This window comes from Strix uralensis, chromosome 17 (genome assembly GCF_047716275.1).
Source record: "Strix uralensis isolate ZFMK-TIS-50842 chromosome 17, bStrUra1, whole genome shotgun sequence".
NCBI classification, from domain to species: domain Eukaryota; kingdom Metazoa; phylum Chordata; class Aves; order Strigiformes; family Strigidae; genus Strix; species Strix uralensis.
Window position 1 is genome coordinate 14,251,107 of NC_133988.1, and position 23,954 is coordinate 14,275,060.

At 47.6% G+C, this 23,954-nt stretch overlaps 3 protein-coding genes across 11 annotated transcripts; 1 reads left to right on the top strand and 2 right to left on the bottom strand.

The window, feature by feature from the left end:
- Positions 1-60: 60 nt before the first annotated feature.
- Positions 61-4,708, bottom strand: SNRNP35 (small nuclear ribonucleoprotein U11/U12 subunit 35). Of its 5 annotated transcripts, XM_074887587.1 has the most exons (3): positions 4,255-4,708; positions 3,932-4,016; positions 61-1,090 (listed from the first exon to the last, which is right to left on the bottom strand). In XM_074887587.1, exon 3 carries the CDS (start codon positions 1,085-1,087, stop codon positions 290-292), a length of 798 nt encoding a protein of 265 aa, XP_074743688.1. In that variant the 5' UTR covers positions 1,088-1,090; positions 3,932-4,016; positions 4,255-4,708; the 3' UTR covers positions 61-289. The 5 variants fall into 5 exon arrangements, with proteins under 5 accessions (XP_074743688.1, XP_074743686.1, XP_074743690.1 ...); XM_074887585.1 differs by lacking the exons at positions 3,932-4,016; positions 4,255-4,708 and adding an exon at positions 2,159-2,285; XM_074887589.1 differs by lacking the exons at positions 3,932-4,016; positions 4,255-4,708 and adding an exon at positions 1,940-2,070.
- Positions 2,444-7,141, top strand: RILPL2 (Rab interacting lysosomal protein like 2). The gene is made up of 4 exons (XM_074887591.1): positions 2,444-2,807; positions 3,722-3,873; positions 6,235-6,345; positions 6,817-7,141. Exons 1-4 carry the CDS (start codon positions 2,454-2,456, stop codon positions 6,839-6,841), a joined length of 642 nt encoding a protein of 213 aa, XP_074743692.1. The 5' UTR covers positions 2,444-2,453; the 3' UTR covers positions 6,842-7,141.
- On the bottom strand, positions 4,768-23,566 carry KMT5A (lysine methyltransferase 5A). 5 transcript variants are annotated; one of them, XM_074887583.1, is made up of 8 exons: positions 19,058-19,278; positions 16,760-16,916; positions 14,970-15,186; positions 14,060-14,144; positions 13,640-13,699; positions 12,370-12,560; positions 11,086-11,222; positions 4,768-5,585 (listed from the first exon to the last, which is right to left on the bottom strand). In XM_074887583.1, exons 1-8 carry the CDS (start codon positions 19,211-19,213, stop codon positions 5,578-5,580), a joined length of 1,011 nt encoding a protein of 336 aa, XP_074743684.1. In that variant the 5' UTR covers positions 19,214-19,278; the 3' UTR covers positions 4,768-5,577. The 5 variants fall into 5 exon arrangements, with proteins under 5 accessions (XP_074743684.1, XP_074743685.1, XP_074743683.1 ...); XM_074887584.1 differs by lacking the exon at positions 4,768-5,585 and adding an exon at positions 22,453-23,566 and having other exon boundaries at positions 8,959-11,222; positions 19,058-19,152; XM_074887582.1 differs by lacking the exon at positions 4,768-5,585 and adding an exon at positions 19,477-19,575 and having other exon boundaries at positions 8,959-11,222; positions 19,058-19,152.
- Between the last annotated feature and the right edge of the window lie 388 nt (positions 23,567-23,954).

The window sequence follows — 23,954 nt, forward strand, 5'->3', positions numbered from 1 at the left end:
AGTGTCAGTGGGATGCCCATACACGTGGTGCATTTCTTAAAGCATTCACCAGTTCAAAAATATTAATACAGAAGTTTATTTTCTCTGAAGAACAATTCAACATGTATCTTAACTGCATTAGCAACCAAACTACAGAGAACTTCTAGCAGGGAGAGTCCCAGGCACAGGACAGTAACACCACGGCTTGTTCTGGGAACGCTGCTCAGCCCCAGGCTGAAGGCAACATCTGCAATGGGAACGCTGCGGATGTAAGAGGAGATACCATACCCCAGCGGCAAGGCACTGTCACCTATCGATGCTTATCGTCATCTCTTTGCTTCTTGGTATCTCTTTCCCTGCTCCGGTCTCTCTCCCTGTCCTTCCTGTCTCTGTCCTTCCTCTCCCTCCCTCTGCTCCTCTCCTCTTTGGAGTCCCTCTCTCTCTCACTCTCACCCCAAGTCCACGACCGCTCCCTTTCTGGCCAGCGCTTGTCTCTGCTCCTTTCATGGTCTCGGTCCCTTGTTCTCCAGTCCCTTGTTCCCTCACGAGACCAGTTTCTTTTCTCTCCTGATCCTTCTCCATAGAAATCATTTTTCATGTTTGGCAAATTGATGGGCTTTCGGAAAGGTCTGTCCCGTCCTCCGAACCGCAGCTGCCCGGATTCTTTTTTGCCTCCAAAACCACCTCCAAGCCTCCGCGGAATCCAGCCTTTGAGAGTTCTTTCCAGTTCAAAGTCTACAAAGATCTCATGCTGATCGATTACCAGCCTGTTGGCGTCTCTGTGGGCCTTCAAGAGAGCACGTTCCTCTTTGTACTCAATAAATGCGTAACCCTTGGAAAAGCCCGTGACCAGGTCTCGAACCAGACGGATCTTTCTGATGTCTCCATACCGGGAAAAGACCTCCTTTAACTTCTCTTCTGTAGTCTGAAGATTGAGCCTTGCTACGAACAGGGTGAGGTGAGGGTCTCCTGTAACTCCCTTGTTGGGTACATAGCGTGCCAACATGGCCCTCCATATGGCGCGGTCGTGGGGCTCTTCATCTGTGCCATCGATGCTCCCGGCTTTGAGGGGGTCGTACTCCTTCGCTATGGGGGCCCAGTCGTTCATTGTCTAGTGGGAAAAAAAAATGCATCACACGGACTCACAGGTATTGTAGGAAGAAGAGCGGGTAGTGCAAGAAGCACTTTCAACACTGATGTATGCTATTCTTAATTCAAAAATTCCCAAAAAACGTGACAAACTTAAATGAACCAGCAATATCGCTGTTGTGGGAGTTTACTTCCTGGGGCAGAGCCATGTCATCATAAAATGGTTTGGGTTGGAAGCGACCTGAAAGATCACCTAGTTCCACCCCCCTACCCGGGGCAGGGACACCTTCCACTAGCCCAGGTTGCCCAAAGTCCCATCCAACCTGACCTTGAACCCTTCCAGGGAGGGGGCACCCACAGCTTCTCTGGGCAACCTGTGCCAGTGTCTCACCACCCTCACAGGGAAGAATTTCTTCCTTATATCTAATCTAAATTTGCCCTCTTTCAGTTTAAAACCGTTACCCCTTGTCCTATCCCTACACCCCTGATCAAGAGTCCCTCCCCCCTTTCCTGTAGCCCCTTTCAGTCCTGGGAGGCCGCTCTAAGGTCTCCCCAGAGCCTTCTCTTCTCCAGCTGAACCCCCCCAACTCTCTCAGCCTGTCCTCACAGGGGAGGTGCTCCAGCCCCCCCAGCATTTTCGTGGCCTCCTCTGGCCCCGCTCAGGCAGGTCCCTGTCCTTCTGCTGTTGGTGCCCCAGAGCTGGACACAGCACTGCGGGGGGGCCTCACCAGGGGAGCCCCGCGGCCCCGCCCCGGCCCCCGCCCGAGGGAGCCCCTGGGCTCCGTCCTTCCCGCGCAGGCCCGTCCCGTCCCCGCGCCGGCCTGCGGGGGCTCCGCGGCCGCCGGGCCCCGCCCGCCGCCTCTCCCCTCACCTCGCCCGGCGCAGCGGCTCTTCGCGTCAGCGGAGGCCGATTCGCCAGGCCGCGGGGGGAGCGGGCTGACGCCGCTGTTGATTTTAACCCCTTTCCCCCGCTCCCCGTCCGGCGGAGCGCCGCCAGAGCCCCCCCCCCCCCGCCCCGGCCCCGCTCCCAAGAGCCGCTTCGCCCCGGCTCCTGGCGAATGTGGCGCTGAGGAACAGCCGACGCCTTTACCTCCGCCCGGCCCGGTTCGGTGCCGCTGCCCCGCCCGCGGCTCAGCGAGGGCTCGGCGGGAACCAGCTCCGGCCCTTCCCCGCTCTGCCCCCGCCGTCCCCTCAGCGGCGGCGCAGGCTGGGGGGGCGGGGGGCGTCTCCACAGGGGTTGGGCGGGAAGCGCCGCCGCGCCGCGAGCTCCTCCATGGAAACCGCCGGGGGGCGGGAAGGGGCCGCTCCGCCCGCAGGCCTCGCCGGCAGCACCGCCCGGCCCGGCCTTCCCCGGGGAAGGAAGTTAGCGGCGGGCCGCGCCGGGCATGCAGCAGGGCCGGGAGGAGGAGGAGCTGGAGGAGGAGGAGGAGGAGGAGGAGGAGGAAGGGGATGGCGGCCCGGAGAAGGCTCTGGAGAAGAGCCCCTTCCAGCTGACGGCCGGGGATGTCTATGACATCTCCTCCGTGGTGGGCCAGGACCTGCTGCAGCTCAGCGCCGGCCCACAGGCACCTGCCGCCCTGGCCCGGCTGCAGTTCAGGATCGTGAGGGTGCTGGAGATACTGGAAGCGCTGGTGAGCGAGAGCAGCCTCGTGGAGGAGCAGCTGAGGATGGAGCGGGACAGCCTGCGGCGGGAGGTGGAGGAGCTGCGGGGACAGGGGTCCCGAGGAAGCGCCCAGCAGGTGGGTGCCGGGGCCACGGTGGGTGCCCGTCGCCCAGCACAGCATGGCCGGGGCGGCTCGGCCGCTGCGAGGTGGCACGTGTGCCAACACAGGTGGTGGCCACACTTGGCCACATGCAGGGTGTGAAACCCACCCTGAGGCCAGGCGGGTTGGAGGAGGCTTTTGCCGCAATCGCCGGTTTCTTTTATCACAGCAGACCGAGTCTCAGAGAATTGGCTTCTCCTTTTTGTAGGCGGCCTTGAAGCCGTTCCCAGATCTTCAGGGCTGTCCCGAGTCACAGTGCTGTGGATCCTCACTCCTGGCTGGCTGTAGTGACTAACCACGCTCTGAGCTCAGCAACACGCAGCGCTAGCCGAGGACTTCGGACACGAGCGGCCAGATTTTCACAGAGCACAAATCCACCATCATACAGCTCTTACATAGCACCGGTCCCATAAAGGCAACTTGCCATTTATCAAATGCTAAAGCTTCGTTACTCTGTGCAAGGGAAACTGATGTCTGTGACCAAAAAAAGCCATTACCACAAAGGTCTTAAATTAAGAAAGGAGAACTCCGTTCTCGCCTCTCTGCCACAGAGTTTTGGTGTGACAGATTGCTCAGCTTCTCTCATCATCAGAAAAGCAGATAAAAGCCGCTTCTTGCAAACTAGATTGCAAACTCTTTGGGACAGAGACTTTGCTTTTAGCTGTGGTCAGAACCTGTCATAGTTGGGCCTTATACTTGGCTGGGAAATGCAGACACTAAGGGAATCCAAAAAGAAGATGAAAAAGTATGATTAACTGCTTGAAAAAAATTAGCATTGTGATGAACTCGTTCTAAGAACTACTAAATATTTGTAAAACTCAGACTTTTTACTCTGAGTGCTCTGTTTTTGACAGGTTACAAGATCATGACTGCCACCATTTATTTTTCAGCTCAGCCTTGGACCAGATAAAATGGTAATAGACCTCACAGATCCCAATCGCCCCCGGTTCACATTACAGGAGCTGCGAGATGTATTGCAAGAGCGTAACCAGCTGAAAGCTCAGCTTCTTGTGGTGCAAGAGGAGCTACAGTGCTATAAGAGGTATATCATAAAGTCAGCAAAGAACTAATAACAATTAATTCTTGTCTGGGGAGCTTACCGAATCAAGAGTATCGCAGGTTTGAGCACCTGGATTGGGCTAGGCACTGTCCAGACGTGTAAGAGACATCCGTGCTCCCAAGAGGCTACAAATGAGCAAAGAAAAATGGGGGAATGATGACATCTCTATGCAACATAATTTTAAAACTAAACTTCCTTTTATTCTGCACAGTCTGTGGCCCGTTCCCATAATCATACCGCTGTAAGCCTACATACAGTTACTCCCACTCCACCTACAAGCTGGGTTCTCGTGCCCATGAATTTCATTTCTGCAGTCACAGCAGTTGCACACATACTGTTCTTGTCTAAAGCCACGCTACATACCAAAGAGCACGGGGGTTTCCATCTCAGCTTTAGTCAAAATTTCCTTCCTCCTCCAGCTTGCCGTCGGGGACATGAGCTTATCTACTGTTCCTTAGCTCCCACGGTGGGTATGGCATTGATCTAAAAAGCAGAATATTAAGTCCTTTCATCATCATTCAAGATAAACTGTGGGGGTTTTTTGTTTTAAGTCTGCCAACGGAGGGTTGCGTGAGGCACTTGAACTGTGCAAAACAAGTGCTTTCAGGGAAGGATTTTGTTTTTTCTAGAAGGGACCAGCCTGGGAGAATCAGTGTGAGCCAAAGGGTGGGATGCAGGAAGGGTCCTGCTCTTGGTGCTACAAATTAATTCACCTCCAAGGCTGCTCTCCCCCAACCTCCGCCCCTCATCATCAGGTTGCATTATAAACTCTTTGGGGCAAGAAACTACTTAATCCAGACAGAAAATGCCTGAGCACATTAGATTTCAGTTGAGATATCTCAGCAACAACCTCTTAGATGCAGTAAGCCTGCCCTTTGCCTTGTCTAGAAGAGGCAGGTTAAGCCAAGAAGTTAAAAGTTAAATCCAAGAAGTCAGTTTACAAACTGCTTGACAGCCTTCTCAGAGCACAGTGGGGCCCCGCTGCCCCAGCTCAGCTGCCTGCCTTTGCTGTGCAGCCAGTGGAGTGGCTTTTGGCTTTGATTTCCCAGCTGTGTTACACAGCTTATTACAGCCCAAGTTAAAAATTAACAGTGTGAATGTTTTCAATTTTTGAGTGATTTAAGTCCCAGTGCTGTGCACCTAGGGCGTGTCAAGGCTGCTTTTCAGTTCAAGTAATATGTGGTTATCTCCTCGTACAGCGTTACAGCTTAAGCCAAAAACCATCTTCCCTTTCAATATTCACATAAAATCCTAGTTAAAATTGTATGGCCATTAAGAAGAGTGGTGCAAGGGAAGAGAATAAACATGAGTATATGTTCTAAAATCTCTTGTGTATATTGGAAATAAACTCTATATAGCACAAGGTAACCGACCCCTCGCAGAGAATGACTTAAAATGACTGATGAGGTGGGGATTGCATTTTTAATCATGATTTCTGAGTAGAAGTTATTGTGCAGATAGTAGAAATCTACAGCATCACCAAACAGCCCATAGTCCCATTTCTCTAAGAGGACAATCTGCCTCAGAATTATCCCATGCCTGATGTCACACCAGTTTCTAGATACTCTCCTGTATTTTTATTTCCAAGGTCCAGACAAGTGTTGCTTAGCTTCTTTCAGCCACCGCAGTCACCAGCTTTGATCCACTTGGCTCTCAGGATAACTGAGGTCAGCTCAGGACAGGATATTAGCATGCTGTGAAAACACAGTGTAGTATGCAAGCTGGTAAAATCTAACTCAATTCCAAGCAGGGGAAACATCCTTTAGTAAAACCGAAGCTTTTGCCTGCGGTAGGCGGTTACAGCCTTGTAGAGTGTAGCAGCATCGAAGGGAGATGAGAAAATCTACAGCTTAGGCAAAGCCTTTCTTTTCTCCTCTACGGGATGGAAGGAGGAACAGCCACCGGCCTTGCAGGGAAGCTGGAAATCTCCCATCTGTCCCCAGCTGTGCGGTGTGAGCCTTCGTGGCTGCGCTGAAGGTACCACACACCCACCCATGCAGAAATTCACCATTTGTGCCTGCACCCTGCTGTTATCTTCGGACTTCTGTACAAATCCAATGTCTGATTACACTTCTCTTTCATTCCTGTTATGATTTGCCATTCTTCCTCTCGGGAGAAGACAGCTCGTTAATTTTTTAGTGTTCTCATTAAAGCACAGCCTAAGTAAAACTACATTGCAGTATTTAAGGAAAAAAGGGGCAATTCACTGCAAGAAAGAGGCCAGGCTGTCATCCGTGTCCTGTGAACAGCCCATCCTAGGCTGCCCAGTGAAGGATTTAACATATGCAGTGCCACGCTATGCACAAAACCACAAAACATAAACAAAGCCTCTTCTTTTCCCAGTGGGATCATCTCACAGAGAAGGGACCAAACTGAAGAACTGGAAAAAGAAGCCAGAGGCAGCAGCCCTGGCACCAGCAAGGACAGTGAAGAGAAGACAATCATCAAACGGCTGTAAGTTTGCATCTTTTTTGGCAGAATACGGCACGCTTCATACTTTGTGAATTCAGGGATGAATGCTGAACCTAGCCTAGCTGGCTGGGCATTGTTTTCTCCTCCTCTCCCTGTAAAATTAAAACCTGATGGAGAACTCCTATTCCTGTGGAAAAAGCACTCCACAGGAAGGCAGCCTCCATCCAGGCAAGCAGGGCTTTGCTTTTTTCCTAGGAAAAATAAGCATTTCAGAGCAAAACTATGCACTGCTTGCCTCCCCTGCTAGCACGTTAAGACTTTGCTGTGGGAACACGCCAGCTGTCCCTGGGGGCTTGTTCACATTGTGCGAAGCAGCTGTAGGCAGTATCCACAAGCTCAGGCTGCATCCCTAAAGTTCCCCGAAATAGCTGAACACAGTGACACAGCCATCCCACTGCATGCTCTTTCTTTTCCAGTTGTACATTGTTTCCTTGTTGGTTTGGTTTTTTTTAGGTTCTCTTTTAAACATGGAAAATGAGCATCCTTGGGAACTGAACCACTCCTGTTCAGACATGGCCCTGAGGAGAGTCTCTCAAGCGGTAGGAGAATCGCTGATGGAAGAAAAAGCATCTCTCCTACTGTAGAGAATAAGCAATCTCATAAAAAATGTGTTGTATAATATTCTTTCAGAATAGATTTTACTTTGCTTTTTAGAAACTGTTTAAGACGGACACTTTTTATATTTCTTAGATTCCTGCCACATTACCCACATGTAGAAAATAAATATTTTATACAAAAGTGGGTTTATTCTTATTAAAAGAGCCTGTGATGATCTGTACTACCACTTATTTATCCTGTCCACCTATCAAAATGCTCAGCCCAACTGATTTTGCAAGATGAAGATATTTTGAAGAGCTACACACCATTCACAAGTGCCTTCAGACAGAAGCTCTGGGAAAGGAAGGACCCGTTCAGACTGCAGTCTCCGCTGCCCTTCCACGAAACGTAATTATCTTACGCTAACACAGCACTGCTTGAAAAACACCCCAGCACTGCTTTTTGTTCTGTGAGATGGGCGATACAGAGGCAGTAGGGCCCAGGAGTGGCTGCTTGGGGTCGAGATGAAAGATGGGGGAGAAGGGCACAGCTGCTGCCTTGTGGTCTGCTCACACAAAGGACTGATGTCTTTTTGGAGGTGCAGACATGCTCAGACTAGAACAGATGCACCAAACATTTCATTTCTGACAGCTAAAGGTCTCCTGTGGTAGTTGTATTTTTCATAAGCTCTGTTCTTTCAATCAACTGTCACAAGCTGTGTATTAGCCTCAGTAATGAGATTTATCACTAGTGGAAGCATCTAGGGCAAATAGAGGAGTAGAAAAAGAAGCTTGAAAGATACCAATTAGGTTCCACATTTAGAAAAGTAGAATTTCTAGAGCAGAAAAGTCTGAACAGACATAAAAAGAGCAGTGACAGGTATCAAACTATGATTTTACCCTCCTCAGAAGTGAAAGCAGGCTCTGAAATCTTTTTATTCCCTCTCATACGCTAGAGGCATGAAAAAATATAGGACACTTCCCACTTCTGCTCAGATGCACAATGCGAATGTGACTTAGCAGAAGGCAGAACTGCAGTCTCCTTTCAGAGAGAATTTGTTAGCAACTCCACGTTAGCAAGGCAACATCAACAATGTCTGACCTAAGCAAGTTGGTTCAGCCAGGGCACAAAACTGCTATTTTGCCATCTTCAAAGTCTTAATAAGCCTTGGCCATGTCCTCACGCTGTATTTTCTAGAGCATGGTAGCAGGGAAGGAAGTTACTGCATTTCCTTAGCAGAGGCTTTGTGTTTAGAGGAGAAAAAAAAAAAAAAAAATCAACCAAAATCAATCATGCATCAGCCAGGATACACCTCTGAGCTGAAACCAGATGTTTATGTGTGCTCTGAACAACATCCTCTGCTGTGTTTTATCCAGGGATGTATTTTCCTACCTCCTTTAAAAAGGGGTGGGGGGAATTATGCCTCAAAACACACTAATCACTCTACCAAGTCTTAATGAAACAACTTCAGGTAATGAACTGCAGAAATTAAACAGAGCTGTGAAGTAACAACCTGCCACTGAGGCACAGAAGACTGTAACATAGCCCTAGGCCACTCTTTGCAGTTAGTTGAAGACAACAACCATGAAAACTGCAATTATTCTTTTCAGTTCAGCATTTAAGATGTTCTTCATTAAAAAAACAGGTGGGAGTTCACCAGTTAAAGTAGACGGGAGAGCACCTCAACCTTTTTGGGCTAGCCTTTCTGGAACCATCACAGTTGCAGGCACTCTGGTGCCAAGTGAGCTGCACAGCTTCTCTCTCAAAAGGGGAATGAAATCCTTGGCTATGGCTACAACAGAGGAGGCCACAGTCCTGTTAGAGCAACCCGCCACCTCTGGTAAAGCCACACGAGCCTGAGGACAGCAGTTCAGCTCCCAGCCCAAGGGCATCCTTCCCTGCTAAGTGCTTTACACCTTGTTAGAAGATGAAACCTTCCTATAAGGCACAGAGAGAAAAATCCAAATGGCATGTTTCTGTGAAAAGTATTTTGAGATATATACATATAGATAGATATGTGTATATATATCAGTTCCTAGAAAAGTAAAGGATACATACTCAGTGCAACATCAGCTTTATTACCATCTTCTGATGCAGTGCTACTTGATTACCAGTTAAGCATTTCAGAGAAAACAATTTTCTTTTTATGTAAAATAAGGAAGATATTTTCCCCCTTTCTGGTTTACAAAAGTGATGTGGAAGAACAGAGGTTTTAAGCTATTTGACCTGATAGAGAACAAGCAAATGTTTAAATAAAATACAAAAAGAAGCACTTTATTCCAACTTTGACTTAAGGAAGTACTCTAGTAAAACAGGATACTGTACACTGCTGTAGTCTCTATTACTGAGACCAGAGAAAAATCAGTGTCAACTTAAATAAGTCAGCCAAAGAAGCTTACCTGTAACTCAGTACATGTAAGGTAACAGGTCTCCAGTTAATTCTTCAGAAATGGTGAAAATACACAGGCTGACTCCGATGAGCTTGCCTTGTGTTAAGTAGTAAATAATATAAAGCATTTAATGGCTAATGATTTTCACAGCTTTCTTTCAAAATGCTCACGATCTGCAATGGAGACAGGTACTATAGCAGCCACTTCATCAATAATAAATATATTCTTTATTTTACAGAGACATTGTCTTCAAGTTTTTAATTTAAAAAATACATCACTAAGCCACCTCTCTTGCTGCTGGAGCATACAACCAGGATGGTGTTGCTATTTGACCTATCATATAGGCAAGCACTTAAGATTGTCCTAGAGGGCACTAGCTGGAACAGCAGCAGCCTTCAAGACATGAGGAACAGAAGACATTAAGAGAGCCACAGATCCCTTGCTGACATCTTCCAGCAGCAAGCGTGGCTGATGGCTCACAGCCATTTGCATCTACACACGTGCCAAGCCTGCCTTGGCAAAAATTCCAACTGGTAAGAATTCATCTTTAACATAAAGGACCTGCATTGTATTGCCCGCCTATATCACAGATTTGGTTCTCCAACAGTAACGTTACAAACATCCGTAAGATGCTAAGCACTCAACTCCCATCGAAGACAGTGGGACCAGACCACGCTGGACAGACCTACAGGACCAGGCAATAAGGAATCTACTTTCTTCATTGCATGAACTCCATCATTACAGTTGGAAGCTGCATATGAAGATGACTCCTATTTTTGGAACTGCTATGCTCTACTTCAAGCATTCACAGTAAATAAATAGCTTCTGATGTGGCTAATTAGCATAGGAAGATAATAAAAAAATTTTGGAGAGTGCTTTTTCTTTTACTTCTTTAAAATCCTCTGGGAGACACCTCCAAGAATCAACCATCAACTACAAAAAGGTACCATCTTAAATTTTAGAAAATAAGTAATGTCAAACATTGATTCTCACTGTGAAGGTCTATCTTCACATTTCTAATCAGTTTCAACCCAGTCTATCAAAAATCCATCCTCATTTGGCTTGGAGTCATTTCTCTGAAGAAAGCAGCCAATTTGACCATCCATTTCCCTCAGCACCAGTGCATTTAAAGTTCATTGCCAACACGAGATCGGCACTGGAAGAACTGGATCCCTACCACAAATTATTTGAGAAAAATAGTAGCATCCACCTCAGAAAAGCCTGTCAGCACTGGGTCGTAAAAAGCCGTCTGACAAGCAGTCAAGCCATTGGATGTACGAGTCAAGAGTACAGAAGTACATCTGCTATCATAAAGCTAATGCCAAGTTCATCACCCCACAAAGTGGAGCATGAGATTTCATTGCAAAAGCAGAAGCACAACCCAAGTGATTAAGTTTCTGTGCGAGTCTTTGACTGCATGCTCAAGTGGCACTGGTCACTATGCAGAAGTAGTCAAATTTTAGGGAGGGTTTTCTTTCATGATACAGAAGTTTTGGCAATCTAAGATCAATTATTCAAGCCTGCCTGGAAAACTGTAATAAGTATTTAAATAATGCAAAGCAAAAAGGTAGTTTTTAAGGAGCTCAGAACACCATAAGCAGTCCACTAAGAAAGCCGAGGGAAGTGAGGGCAAGAAAAAAAACCAAAATCCACCGACTCCTTGGAGAGCACTCAGTCCCCCCCCCCCCAAAAAAAAAATCACCCCAAACAAAGAAGATGAATTAGTGTTTCAGCCACGGATGAGCTTCAATGGAAGCTTTGCTTCTGTCTCCATAGTCGTATAACAGTTCTTCACCTGCTTTAATGTCTCTGGAAGCTATCAATATGAGATGAGGCACACCATCAATGTCATGAAGCTTTGTTTGACAATTGCCACATTTGCTGTGATTAATCAGTCTTCCCAAACGATTAGTTTCTTTTGTAGCATCAACACTGAAAAGAACAAGAACAGAATGCAGGATTGCTGCATATCACGCAGTCACATTTGTGGACAAAAAACAAAGCGCAAAATCAGATAAAGAATGAGGAATCCACACAAGGCTTGAAAAATGAAGGAAAACCAGAACATTACAGAATATTCATATGATTAAACAGACAGCACATAACATGGCAATGTAGGTAAACTAAAACAATTCTGGGAGATTTTTAAATTAGCATAGAACCCAGAAAACAGAAAACTTTGGACTATGTTTTTGAGCTGCCTGTTTCCAAGCAGCTCTCAACTGTTCACAAGGAATAGCAGAATCCAGATGTAGACCACCAGCAGAAAGGCTGGGTACCTTAAAAACCCTCCCTTCAGGAAAGCTGTGTCCAAGCTAAGCAGTATCCACTGAGTAAGCCAGCAAGAGTCTCTACTCACACAGCAGGCTGAGAATGCCTAACTACTACATGCCCAGCTTCCAGAAACCTGGAAGTAAAGCTCTAGTATCCCTCATTGCAAAAAAGAATTGTTATGGCAACTATCATTATGGTATCTAGACTGCAAGTCACTTAGAATATAGGGTGCTTCAAGGTAATTAATATACAGGTTAAGCAACCCACACGCCAGTATCCAGTAGTACCAGCCAGGGAGGAAAGAATGTAGTCTGAGTAGTTGCTTTGAGAGAACTGGAGTTTTTGGCAAATGCAACAGCAAATAAAGCAATAAAGTGCACACATGGGGTGGGTGTCAGGTACTAGAGAAAGGAGGAAACCAAAGACAGTTGAAGGAAATGTTTCTCTTCCAGGGAGTTTCTCCATATCGCTTTTCAAAGAAAAGCCTTGTAACTCAGGAAAAGTAGTTAATTTTACAAGATAATAGGTCTAGGCAGAAATTCATGGCAGAGCTAGAAGTCTCACCCAAGCAGATACAACAATCCATATAGCTTGTGCTGTACTTCAGAGAATAGGGCTTTGAGTCCCCTACCATTCTTTTAGCCCAGAGGTACAGGAGGCTCTTCGACCATGGAACAGTGCTCCAGAAAGATTTCCTAATTCCTGGTTCCCATTAAAAAAAATTTTGTATGAAACCAAGAAAAGACTTCACAGCATTCAAAGCTTCTATCACTCAATTATCACACTTAAGGGAAGAGAAGCTTACCAGTACGTTTTGCTGAGGTACTGAAAATAGTACATATAGCAGCCTGTGGATGGATCTTGAGCATACACAGCTTCTCGCTTTTTAGCATCAGTGATCTCTATGAGATCCCCATGATATTCAACTACAAATTCTCCTCGATTAAAATGTTTAGTAGCGATTACTCCTCTCCCTTTGCCATCGATGTAATCAATCTGTTGAGTTGAAAAGAAAATCAGCTGGGAGATTAGAAAGTATTTACATGACTGCAAATATGCTGTTTACTAGGAAATGAGTGATTTGTCATCAAAAAATGCTACAGCAGGATATTTGTGTGTATTGCAGACAAAGCTGTAGAAGCACAATGCAGAGCACTGTGGAAGAAATAAGAGGATGAGTTTGGGACACACCCTGAGTTACCAGGTATCTTGATAGTCTTCTAATGAAAGAACTAAGACTTACTTTAAATAAACCACACACAGAGAAGAGTTATCTGTTTTCTTCTTTTAAACCACCTATTAGCTGAGGCATTAACCTTTTCCATTTCAGGTGCACCATCACCATTAGCATGCACAGGTCAAAAAGTTAAAGGAACAGAAAGATCAAGCACAGAAATTACATTTATCAGCCACCAGTATACTTTACTATTCCTGCCTCCCCCTGTAAATTAGACAACTCCAAGACAGTTCTCCTATCACTGTTGCAGATGTGACAGCGTTAACTGCAGGCTGCTGCTTTTCAAGAATCACAGCTCTTCTGCACTTCCAGGAGCCATTTCTGCTTTAAACTCTGAAAAGGGTGATCAAAGTAACCCAAGTGGTAAGCACTTGGTCCCAATAACCAGCATTTGCTAGCAGTGGGAGGAAACCAGCACAACCCATTATCCTAAGCACCATAATGAAGACCCACAGCTGTAAACAGGCTCAGAGAATTTGTTACCCTACAGACAGTATATACAGGTGTCACCTTTCAAACCTATGACAGTTAAGATGCTATATCTAACCCCATTTCTGGGAGCTAACCCAAGAAATGAGATACTAAAGGGAGCTAGTACATTTTCAGTAAAGACTATAAAGCCCCCTCAATGTTTATGACTGAGGTTGCACATACATATTTTTCAGAGCCAGATATTGCCCATCAAAAAGAAAGACAGTGTGTTACAGTTTTGCTGCACTTTCATCTTACTGTCAAGGAACTGCAGCAGTTCTGAGACCAAGTTCTGCTATCTTCTGCTTAAACAGATTAACAGCAAGATACCGTATAACATGGCTACTCAGGTTTGCATTGCAGTTACCTTCATTCCTTCTTCTTTCCCACTTGTAATTAGCTCATCTATTTTCCTCCTCTCCTCTGTCTGCAGGAGAAACAAGAACAAAACCACAGTATTGTTGATAGCTTTTGTAGCTTATTCTGTAGCTGAAAGGAAATTATTAGCCAGTGACACTCATTTTTACAAACCATCCCAAATTTCTAGCAAAACTGAATGGTAAAGAGACAGATTTCAGCCCATTGAAATATATAAGGAGCTCAATTCTGTCCTAGAAGAACAGGATCAGCATTTCCAAATTTTAAGCATGTTTGTAACAATACTTCCAGTGCACAATGCTATTTGTATTTGGCCAGTGGAAACCATTTAAAGAAAGTTACACACTTCCTCAAACGTTCAATTAACCAGCAACGTTAGAAGTAATGTTATTTTAACAAGAAGCGCTACCTCCAATTCAGATTTGCTCTTCCTGGAACTTCTTCTAACTGGGTAATAATCTGTCACTTTTCGATTTGGTGTTCTTCCTTGTGTTCTAAGGAGTAAGAATAATAGAGAACACACGTATTTCAGACTATTTGTGAAGTTACATGTCTAGGAAAGAGGTATCCGTAAGAAATTTTTATTTTCAGCTTGATATGTTGAAGGGTGATCAATATGAATCAGTGCTTCTTATTAGCACTTGTCACTTCAAGCCAAAAGCTACATCCCCTTTTCTTCCCCACGCTATTTCCATTACTCTAGTACTAATTCTTCAACAGTAAGAACAAGATGCCATCGGAAACCAACTGAAGGTCACATTACAAGTCTGAAGCCCTCTGTGTGCCCTGCCAGAAGGCACTCTAAAATTTAGGTCATGAAAACTGCTCAGCAAGGAACTCATTAATGATAGGGTCACATTACTCCAATATCATGAGAAAGAGTATCAGCTCGGCCAGGAAGCCTCCAACTGTAATTAATCTAATATTCTGTTTCTGACAAGATACATTCCCATTTGTCCACAGAAAGGTAGGTCTTAAGGGATCATTAATTTCTTTTTCTGTAGGTCATCAGCAAGTATTTCACTTGAGATAAAATACACTAGCCTTGCTTTCAAGGAAACAAAAGTCCTCTCCAAGGCAGATAAATACTTTGGGTGCTATTTCATATTTCCAAACATATTATTCTTAAGAAAACAAAGCCACCTCCTTTAATATTTGTTCCCTCCAACACCACCATTTGCTTACAAAAAGGCAACAACACAAGAGTAATGTTAATTAGAGGTCTGGCTGTAGTTCCTGAAGGAAAAATGTAGATCAAAGGCTCCTGGTACAAAAGGACACACAGAGGCAAGGCTTTTACAATTCCAGAAGTCACTTACTTTCTCCTTGGTCCACGTTTTGCTTTAACCATCTTCTTCTGAGCTGGCTTTGCATTGACCTCATCAGCACAGTCTGAAGGCAGGGGCGTCTTTTGAGTTTCTACAGTTTCTTGGTTTTGATCAGAGGAGGGCACCAAAGTATTGCACCCACCTTCTTTATCTTTCTGGTCTTCTGGTTTCATAGCACCTTCAATTATATTGCCACCATTCTTTTTTTCTGGTGACAGGAAAATAAAGTAAGGCTCTGAACTTAGGATCAACTATAGCAGAGTGCTTTAAATGAATTCCAATGGTTTCTAGTCCAAGTTTCTAGGTCTGTCAAACAGGAGAAAGAGGAAGGGAATGATACAGTCTCTTTCTGCTAGAACCCAGATAGGCTGTTACTCAACTCTTGACTAGTCATTGCTACAGTACACATAGTACAGAGGGAGGGGTGAGCAGAGAAAGGGAAAGGGTAAAACAGAGCCCAAGCACTTTGTCATGTTAGGTTTGCAACTCAGCGCTTTCCAAACCTGAACATGCAGCACCTTCAGTGCAGTGTTTGAGACAACTGCACAGTTTGCATCTGGCCTACTAAATTATCAAGTCGCCATAAGCTAATCAACATCCTGCACCGAGGAGGGACAGGAAGCCCCTCTGGATCCCTCACTGCTGTTATCAGGTGCTGCTACCAAGCAGCTAACACCACTCAGACAAAATCCACACCAGCTAAAGGGCTGGGACTTACAAAAAGGCTACACACCCCCACACCCAAGATTTTCTTGGTTGCACGCACCCTACCTTGATACGACCACATCCTCCTCCTCAGTCAACTGATTTAGAGGTGGGTAAGCATGGCTTAAAGTTGAATAAAGTTTTTTATTTAAAGTAAATCACCAGGTTTAACAGTCCCATCTGCTGAGACAGATGCTTCAATCTCACTGGAGAAATGAAGCACAGCTGCAAGGCCACAGCAGTGAGACAAGCTAAAGCCTTCACTTTCTTGTCAAAACTGGGGAGCTAAATTAGGAGCTAAAGCCCAAAGTTTCCAGAAAATCTGACGCTCCCTGCATTGAGTGGGACTTGTAAGTGTTTGCATCAGAATGTTTTGACAAATTACCAAGGTTATTAAATGCACCTTTAAACACAAGCCAGTGGGGTTTTTTTTCCCTCTCCATAAACCCATGAAGCATTCCCATTTCTAGACACTACAATGAAGCATCTATGAAGCCTGGCACCCAGTATCCACAATGTGTGCTGCTCCTTCTCACTGCCTTTATTTCATCCAGAAAATTTAAGAATTGTTTCTTAGTATTGTTTTCAGTACTTCTACCTCCTAACTGATTTGACTTTGAATTGCCTTTATATAAATTTGTATAAAGTAGGCAAATTATAGAATTATTTGGTAATTATTAGTAATAATTGTAGGCAGTAAAGCAGACACACCCCCCTGCCCCCAAATTAGATAAACTGCAAAACACTGACCTGAAGAATCAGTAGTGATAGAATTGCAGTGAGATTAGGGCATATTGACAACACAAGTATTAGATTTCTATATCCAGAGAGACAATACAATCATAGTCAAACAAAAAACAGAGGAAAAATTGCCTGTAAACTTGTGACTTAAGTTTTGAAAAGGATAAGGACACCCTCATCTTTGTAGAGTTCCAGTTTGCCAATAGAGCTGTAGGATTGGGAAAGCAACTGGGCCAGAAGAGCTGCCTGGCCTTCCTGACTGTGTGTTAAAGTTTCCGACCTGGGGGTGGGGGGAGCACATTTAATGAGGCAAGCATTCCAAAGATCAATCTTACCGTCTCCTTTCCTGTAGGTTTCGTTTAGTGTTTTGCCCTGACATTTCACCTCGTGATACATGACAGAGTTTTCCTCTTGAAGTGGGGGGCGAGCACCAGGAGTTTTGCTAGGATTCAGGTAGCTGTAGATTTTGGATTGACCAATAAACACATTCTCCTAAAACAGACCCACACAAAAATCAGTATGTCACAGAGATGCCAGGAACCTCAACTTAGTATCCACAACACGCTGCAAAGACCAGGGCTGAGAGCTGACTGTGCTAACGCAAATGACGCCGCTTTAATGCATCATCCTTGCTGCTGTTGCTATTTCTAAGTGAAAACATAACAGTGGTAAGCACTCTGATATATTTACTAATGCAAACTCTCAGTCCAAGAGGACTTTCATATGAAATGTGGCAGGATGGGGTAGTCATAACTGACTCCGGTTTCCACTTTGTGCTTCACAGTATGAACTCTGGTGCTAAAAAAAATCCCCAACCCTGAGCTCCTCAGGAGGAAGGCAGCCTCAAAGAGCGCAAGCCAAAAAAATACAAATAACACAGCAAAAATTGCCCAAGCCTAGAACATACCTCTCATAGCCAGAGAGGTATGAGCTCACCCAAAGACTCTCATGAGGTGTCAAATGTTACAGCAGTTAATTATACGCTCTACTGAGCAACGCAGACGACAGGAATCCGTTTTGCAGTCTACCTTGAGTGACACCTCTCAGTGAAGTCTGGGAGCTAAACAACGTTATCTTTTTATCTGTTATATTTCATAAAATAAAGTGTAAAAGTTGTTAATTGCAAAAGAAACATTAAGGAGTCCACGCAAAGCACTTGCGTCCAGCCAGGAAAATGGTAAAATCCTCTGGCATGGTCAAACACCACAGAGACCAGGGTTTGTACACTGGCTCAGGCTCCAAAAATACCAACGGCGAGCCGTATCAAATTTAGCAAAGTTTAGTCGAGTCATGTCACCTTTGCTTTTACAGTCTCCTGCCACCTCATCAAATTTGACTGCGCAGTGTACGTAGGACACACAGATTTCAACTGTGAAATTCCAGCGTCTGGACAAGCAGATGCAACTTGGCCAGAATGAGTTTTTCTTGGCTATAGTTTGACTCAACTAAAAGCAATTTTCAGACGCTGCAAGCCAGTTAAAACAACAAAAACATGCATCCATTTTTTAGAAAAGCACACAAAGGTTGCCATCAGTTAAAAAAATAGCTCAAATATAGCTGACTAAACAAATACTCCGGTATACATAGTCACACAAGCACTAAAAAAGTAAACAAAGCACACGATAGAATACATAGGATGATTTTAATAATTAACATAATCATGAGTAACAAATATATGGTGTACAAAATTCACATACAAAATAAGACCAGTTGAAGGCTCAAATCTTAGCCCACAAATAAAACTTTACTGAAGATGAAGAATACAGTGGAACAGCCTGAGAGAAAGCAAGTCAGTTACACTCCCTGAACCCCAATATTTCTGAAAGGCCTATGAAAGACAAGATGTGGTTATTTTAAAAGAATGGGGGTTTTAAGGATGAAGTACTATGAAAACACCCCATTTTAACAATCTCAAGCTGCAAACCCTGCCGCTGCCAAGTTCTCAAGATTTAGCGAAGAGTTTAAACGTGGGTATTTCCGGAGAAAGCCCGAAGCGGTGAACTGCAGCAGTCCACCTGCCAGCAGAGCCTTCTGGCTTCGAATGCACCATTAACAGGAAATGAACAACTATTTTTCTAATAGCTTCCTCCCCTCGTTCCCAGCTCCCTGCCTGCTGCGCTCTTGGCGCTACAGAGACGCGGCTGCCACGTCTTTGTCTGTGCCAGGCTTGAGACCCTCGAGAGCAGAGATTTTCTCAGCACAGCAGAGCACTTGAAGGGCTGCTGAGGAGCTCTGGGATTTGATGCCATGGCCACAATTATTTCCATGGGGGGTTAAATGCAAAGTGACGATCAACCTCCGGCCAACTGCTGTAGAACCACAGGAAGATGGCACGGAGGGATTGCCGAGCCTGGGGCCTGGCTGCTCGCTGACAGCCCCGGCAGCGCCCCGCGCTTGCACGGCAGCTGCGGCAGGGCACGGGGAAACGCGGAAAGAGTCCGATTCCACTTAAAGTTAACCGATTTCCGAATGATCCGAGGAACCCCAGAAGGCAGGCGCCGGGGGCCACGCAGCTCCCCAGGCAGCCCGCCCGCCGGCTTGCTCGCCCCGCGGGGTGAAGCGGAAGGCGCAGCAGACCCCAGGAGCAGCCCGCCCCGCTCCGCTCCGCCCGCCCAGGCCCGGGCAGTGCTTACCCCGCCGGCCCGGGGTCGGCCAGGGCCCTTCCTCTCGGCGCTCTCGGGGCTCGCCTTCTCCGCGCCGCCCGCCCTGGCCTTGGGCATGTTCTTCCCTAGGAGCAAAGGGAGAAGATGGGCGCCTGAGCCATGTCCGGCGCGGCCGCCCGCGGTCATCGCCCGGCCGCCGCGGCCTGCGCCATGTTTAAAGGGCTGGATGCGGCAGGGCGAGCCGCGGCGGCCCAGCCCCTTCCCGGCGAGCTGCGCACACCGCGCGGGGGAGGAGTCCCGCCGGCCCCGGCGCCCCGCGCCTCCCGGGAGGAGCCTCCGCGCCGCGGAGATGCCCCGCGCCGCCCGGCCCCCGCCCTGCGCGACAGCCTGCCACCGCGCCGCGCCCCGGCTCCGCTGCTTCCCCCCACCCCCCCGCCGCGCCCGCGCACCTTTCGCCATAGCGGCGGCGCGGCCCGGCGCCCAGGGGCCCCCCGCGGCCGGGCTGCCCCGACGGTCCCCGAGGAGCTTCCCCCGCCGAAAACCAACCGCTCCGCAGGGAGACGCCGCGCTCCCCTCCGCAACCCCATTGGCTTAACTGCGTGCCGATAACCGCTTCCGCGGCCCTGATTGGCGGCCGGCTCCGCGCCCCGCCCTCTCCCTGTCACACGGGAGGTGGCCGCAGTTCCCGGGATCAGGGTTTAAATGTGCGTCCCCCCTGAGCGCTGATTGGCCCGTGCGAAGGGCAACGGGCGCTCTGATTGGCGGCCCGGGAAGGAACGCCCTTCCGCGGCAGGGCCCCGCCACGTGGGTAGGACGCCCCGCCGGGAGCGGGTCCCCGGCGGCCCCTCCGGTGACACGTCCCCCCGACCCCTCCGGTCTGGCGGAGCATCGGCACCTCCCAGCGCGGCCCCGCCTCCCTCCCGCACCTCTTAGCGGAGCGCACGGGTCTCTCCTCCAGCCTCCCCGGCCACGGGCGCGCACAGCCCCCGTCACTGCGCGGCGGGGACCGGGGGGACCCCTGATCCTAGAACCCCGCTCTGCGAGATGATTAGCCTGGTTTATGCAATGTCTGGCTTAAATCTCCCTGGTTGAAATTGAAGCCTATTAATTCCATCCTCAAAGCTCGCCTGGAGAAAAGATAATGCTCAAATACCACGCTTGAGCATCAAAACCCTTCTCGCGTAATCCCCTATTCCGTAACGAGGGCAGGTAAAAGATGGCAAAACCACAGAGCTGGCCCCAGAAAAGCCCAAACAGCATCGATGCCCTGGGCAGGAGCTCAGGTCTAGTACATACACTCCAAAATCAGGAAAGTACGATTGTGGCAAGAGGGCAGAGGGATCAAGGGGTGCTGCGTGTCTCTTTGGAGTGGATGTCGTAATGAAAATTAGGAAATTGCCACACAGCACCTCTTTGGTGCTCCACGTTAAGTAGAACAATTATATTGAGCAACATCTTATGACTAGTTTTTCCTCTTATCTATTAGCCCTTTTAAGACTTATCTAACAACAGCTACCTGCGTGCACTCAGGGCGGGGGGCCGGGGTAAGCGAGGGGACGCTGCCCACCAGAGCCTTATCTGCAGCCGCAGGCCGCTGCTTGTCTCTCGGGCATTCCTACAGCGACAGAGTCAGTCAGGATGGTGACACAGCTGAAAACTTATCTCTTTCCTTAAGAACAACAGGGGAAAAAAAAAAAACCCAAACCAAACACTGTCAACTTCAGTAAGAAATACCCAGAAGGGATGGTCTCATCCTCAGGAAGCGGGCAGGGCATGAATGCAGCGTGGCTGCAGCGGAGGTGCCAGAAGGCAGCACGGTGTTTCAGTCCGCCCTCTCCTCATTTTGTGACAGCTCTCCGCATAACCAGGCATTTTGAGAAAAGGCAAAAGAAACCCAGCTCTGCGTCATCTTCCCTAACAAGGCGTACATAGGTGTTTCACAGAAAGGCAACCAAAATGCACCGTTTCCCTGTAAACTCCGTCGGACACAAGGGCTGCAGCCAGCTGACATCAGCTGGGCACCCTGTAATGAACTTCTCCGTCCAGGCACACCAAGCTCTCCAGAAGAGCACCGAAGTCCTTGGCAGACACCGGTCTGATTTTTCCACCCCAATTCACACTGTTCTTTCCCACAGCTAGGATGCGCCTGGAAAAAATTCTTCATAAATTACTAATGATGATTTCCTTCTTGCAGTAATTGAGCAACGTTGTCCCTAATGTCTTGGGAAAGCTCTGGAAACACCTTTACTGTGGTTTTGCTCGGCTTTTGGAGGTTGGATATTTTTAATATTAATTTTATATATGTATATTAAACAAAGCAACCGAGTTTGCCTTGAAACTGCGCGGGCTGCCACTAGAGGGCAAAGCAAGCTCAGTAATCATCTTCCCTCGGGCAACAAAGAGAACGGCGTCATCTCTCAGTGACCCCTGCTCCGCGCGGTGAGATCGTACTATGAATTAACAAAATAGGCTTGGCTTTACCCCCTTAGCTCGCTTCAGGGGGTTATGAGCAAAAAAGCCAGTACCGAGGGGAAGTTAAAAGGTCACCACACATAAGGCCCAAAAGAGGACGCGTCTGTCTGCAACCGCCCGTCACCGTGACTCAGGGTACCCGGCACAAGGGAAAGCGCCGGTCGGCTCCTAAACTCCAGAGGGAGCAGCAGGACTCGCACTAGCACCGGCTTTAAAACCCAGTGACCTAAATATTATCTCCCGTAGTACTGTGTAAGGGCAGCTGCTGAGAGCACTACGTTTTAACGCGAAAATGTGACATTGTTTGGGGGGGGAAGGGATGAAAAGATAATGAGCAAGGCGTTGGATTTGCTCAGAAAGGAAAGAAAAAGCTTCAGAGTAAATACTTTCACTCTAAATCAACACTTCGCACAGTTTAAAAAAATCTTACTTTTTAGGACTGGTTACCTTTGAATTCGAAAGTTCCATATCTTTCAAATACACCAACAAAATGCCTGTTAAATATTTCCACCTGAGAGCAAGTTCTTGCTGTACTTCTCAAACAGCGCCTGTCATAGTTGCAATTAAATAAATATCACAACATTTACGCAAATTACTTATTTACAAGATGAAATCCTGACAATTTGTGTTTCAGCCACTGTACCTCTCCATTAGAAAGCAAGTGAAAACGATGCCCTAAGGGTAACTGTTGAGTGTTGTATTAAGCAACATTGTTTTATAAAGTCATACAGCCCAATGCCAGCAGGTGCTAACTACATTTCAAAGATTATAAAACAGAATTACATTCAGAACAGGATCTGCCAATGATAAAAAAGACCATCTCTGACCAAAAAGTGCACTGAGAGCCTTAAGTTACATGCAAAACCCTATGGAAACAGCGTCCTGCAGATAATTCTGCACGCGCTATTTTCACGCCGGTAGGAAGCACCATTGCCACCAGTGGGATTACTCACCTCTCCCAGTCGAGGACGATCTTAAATTCTGCTTGCAGGCCTGATGGATTTTTTTCAACTCAAAATATCAAAACCCATCACTTTCTTGTCATGATTGTAGGGAGCTGCTTAGATGCATTTAACGTTAGATACACCGCACGCAAACCGTACTTCATTGTGCCTTTATCTGAAGTGCATAGAGGGCAGTAATCAAGACGTTAGCTGACGTTTAAACTGTTCTTCTCATCCCTGGCCAGACTTCTGTTGTCTTTTTCTCCATTTAGAGTCTGAAGCATCACTGATTAATCTGAATTACTGAAGTCAGTTTAATTAACATTGCTTTGTCTTTAAATAGCTTAGCCTAAATCTGCCTAATCCTTTGTTGGTTGTTTTAATCCTTGTGAAGTTTGTCTAACAATAAAATAAGCAAACTCGTATAAAATTGAACGAGCAGTACTGAACATTTTAAGCAGATCTCATGACTGCCCACACTTAATTTTATGTCTGCTTCAATTTTATGTTAAAGTTCTTAAGAAGTTTCGTATTCTTACACAGCCGGGAAAACGTTTTAATGGAAGACTGTCCCTTTTAGCAAAAATGTCAGTCTGAGGACTTTAAGTGCTAAAAAGATCTCTTCAAATGTAGACCTAAAGTAGTCACCAGGTTTTCAAGTATAGTCGGCTCTTTGCAGCAGAAAATTTCACGTTCACAACTTGTAAAATATTAGGGAGAACTCATGTACCAGCACATCCCCACGGGTGTGGCATTCCCAGGCCGGTCAGCGGGGACGGCCCTCTGCACTGCACCGCTCTGTCACCCCTCATTCTCCCAGGGGAGTCCAGAAAGCTCCTGGGAGGGAAACACCCCAGAGTCGTGGGACCCTGAGAGAAGCGGGAGCTGCAGGCATCCCCGAGACGGGGCGGCACTGGCCCCGCCGGACTCCTCGGAGCCCACACAGTCGTCTCAGCGCGTTTTCACAGGGACGCGCCCAGCCCCGGCTCCACAGAACACCAGTGCCAACCGCAGCGGGACTGAACCGAGGGGCCGCCCGAAGGGAGACGCGTTCAGCAGCTGGAGCACGGGCGGGGGGAGGCGGAGGAAGCGCCGCTTCTCCTCAGGCCAGCGGCCCCGGGAGGCCCGCGCGCCGCGCCCCGCGCCCAGCCGCCGCCAACGCCGCGCGCCGCCTCAGGCGGAAGCGCACTGCGCGTGCGCGCGGGACAGCCGCCCCCTCCGCGCGGGCACGGCGCGCGCCTGCGCTCTGCGGCCCATCGCGTCACCCCTCGGGCCGCCACTGTCCCCCTCCCCCCCCGCGATGCCTCGAGAAGAGCCGGATCTCGCGAGAGCGCCGCCCATCGCGTCCTCGCGGCAGCCGCCATCTTGGAGGAGCCAGGATCACGTGACCGCTTGCAGCCGTTCGCCTCCGCCTTCCCCTCCCCCACCCACCGGGAACCGGGCCCATCTCGCCCGTCTCGACTCCGGCCGCCGCCCCGGGGCTGGGCCCGCCCGCAGGGACGTCGCTTTTT

What these genes read in the sequence shown, in the direction of transcription:
- SNRNP35 (XM_074887587.1), bottom strand. Translation starts at nt 1,087, where the DNA reads ATGAACGACTGGGCCCCCATAGCGAAGGAGTACGACCCCCTCAAAGCC.
- RILPL2 (XM_074887591.1), top strand. Translation starts at nt 2,454, where the DNA reads ATGCAGCAGGGCCGGGAGGAGGAGGAGCTGGAGGAGGAGGAGGAGGAG. An exon ending in CCCGAGGAAGCGCCCAGCAG is followed by an intron (nt 2,808 to 3,721) that starts GTGGGTGCCGGG and finishes TTTATTTTTCAG; the next exon opens with CTCAGCCTTGGACCAGATAA. An exon ending in GAGCTACAGTGCTATAAGAG is followed by an intron (nt 3,874 to 6,234) that starts GTATATCATAAA and finishes TTCTTTTCCCAG; the next exon opens with TGGGATCATCTCACAGAGAA.
- KMT5A (XM_074887580.1), bottom strand. Translation starts at nt 19,213, where the DNA reads ATGACCGCGGGCGGCCGCGCCGGACATGGCTCAGGCGCCCATCTTCTC. An exon ending in GCCGACCCCGGGCCGGCGGG is followed by an intron (nt 16,917 to 19,057) that starts GTAAGCACTGCC and finishes GGTCTGTTTTAG; the next exon opens with GAGAATGTGTTTATTGGTCA. An exon ending in AGAGCAAATCTGAATTGGAG is followed by an intron (nt 13,700 to 14,059) that starts GTAGCGCTTCTT and finishes TTTCTCCTGCAG; the next exon opens with ACAGAGGAGAGGAGGAAAAT.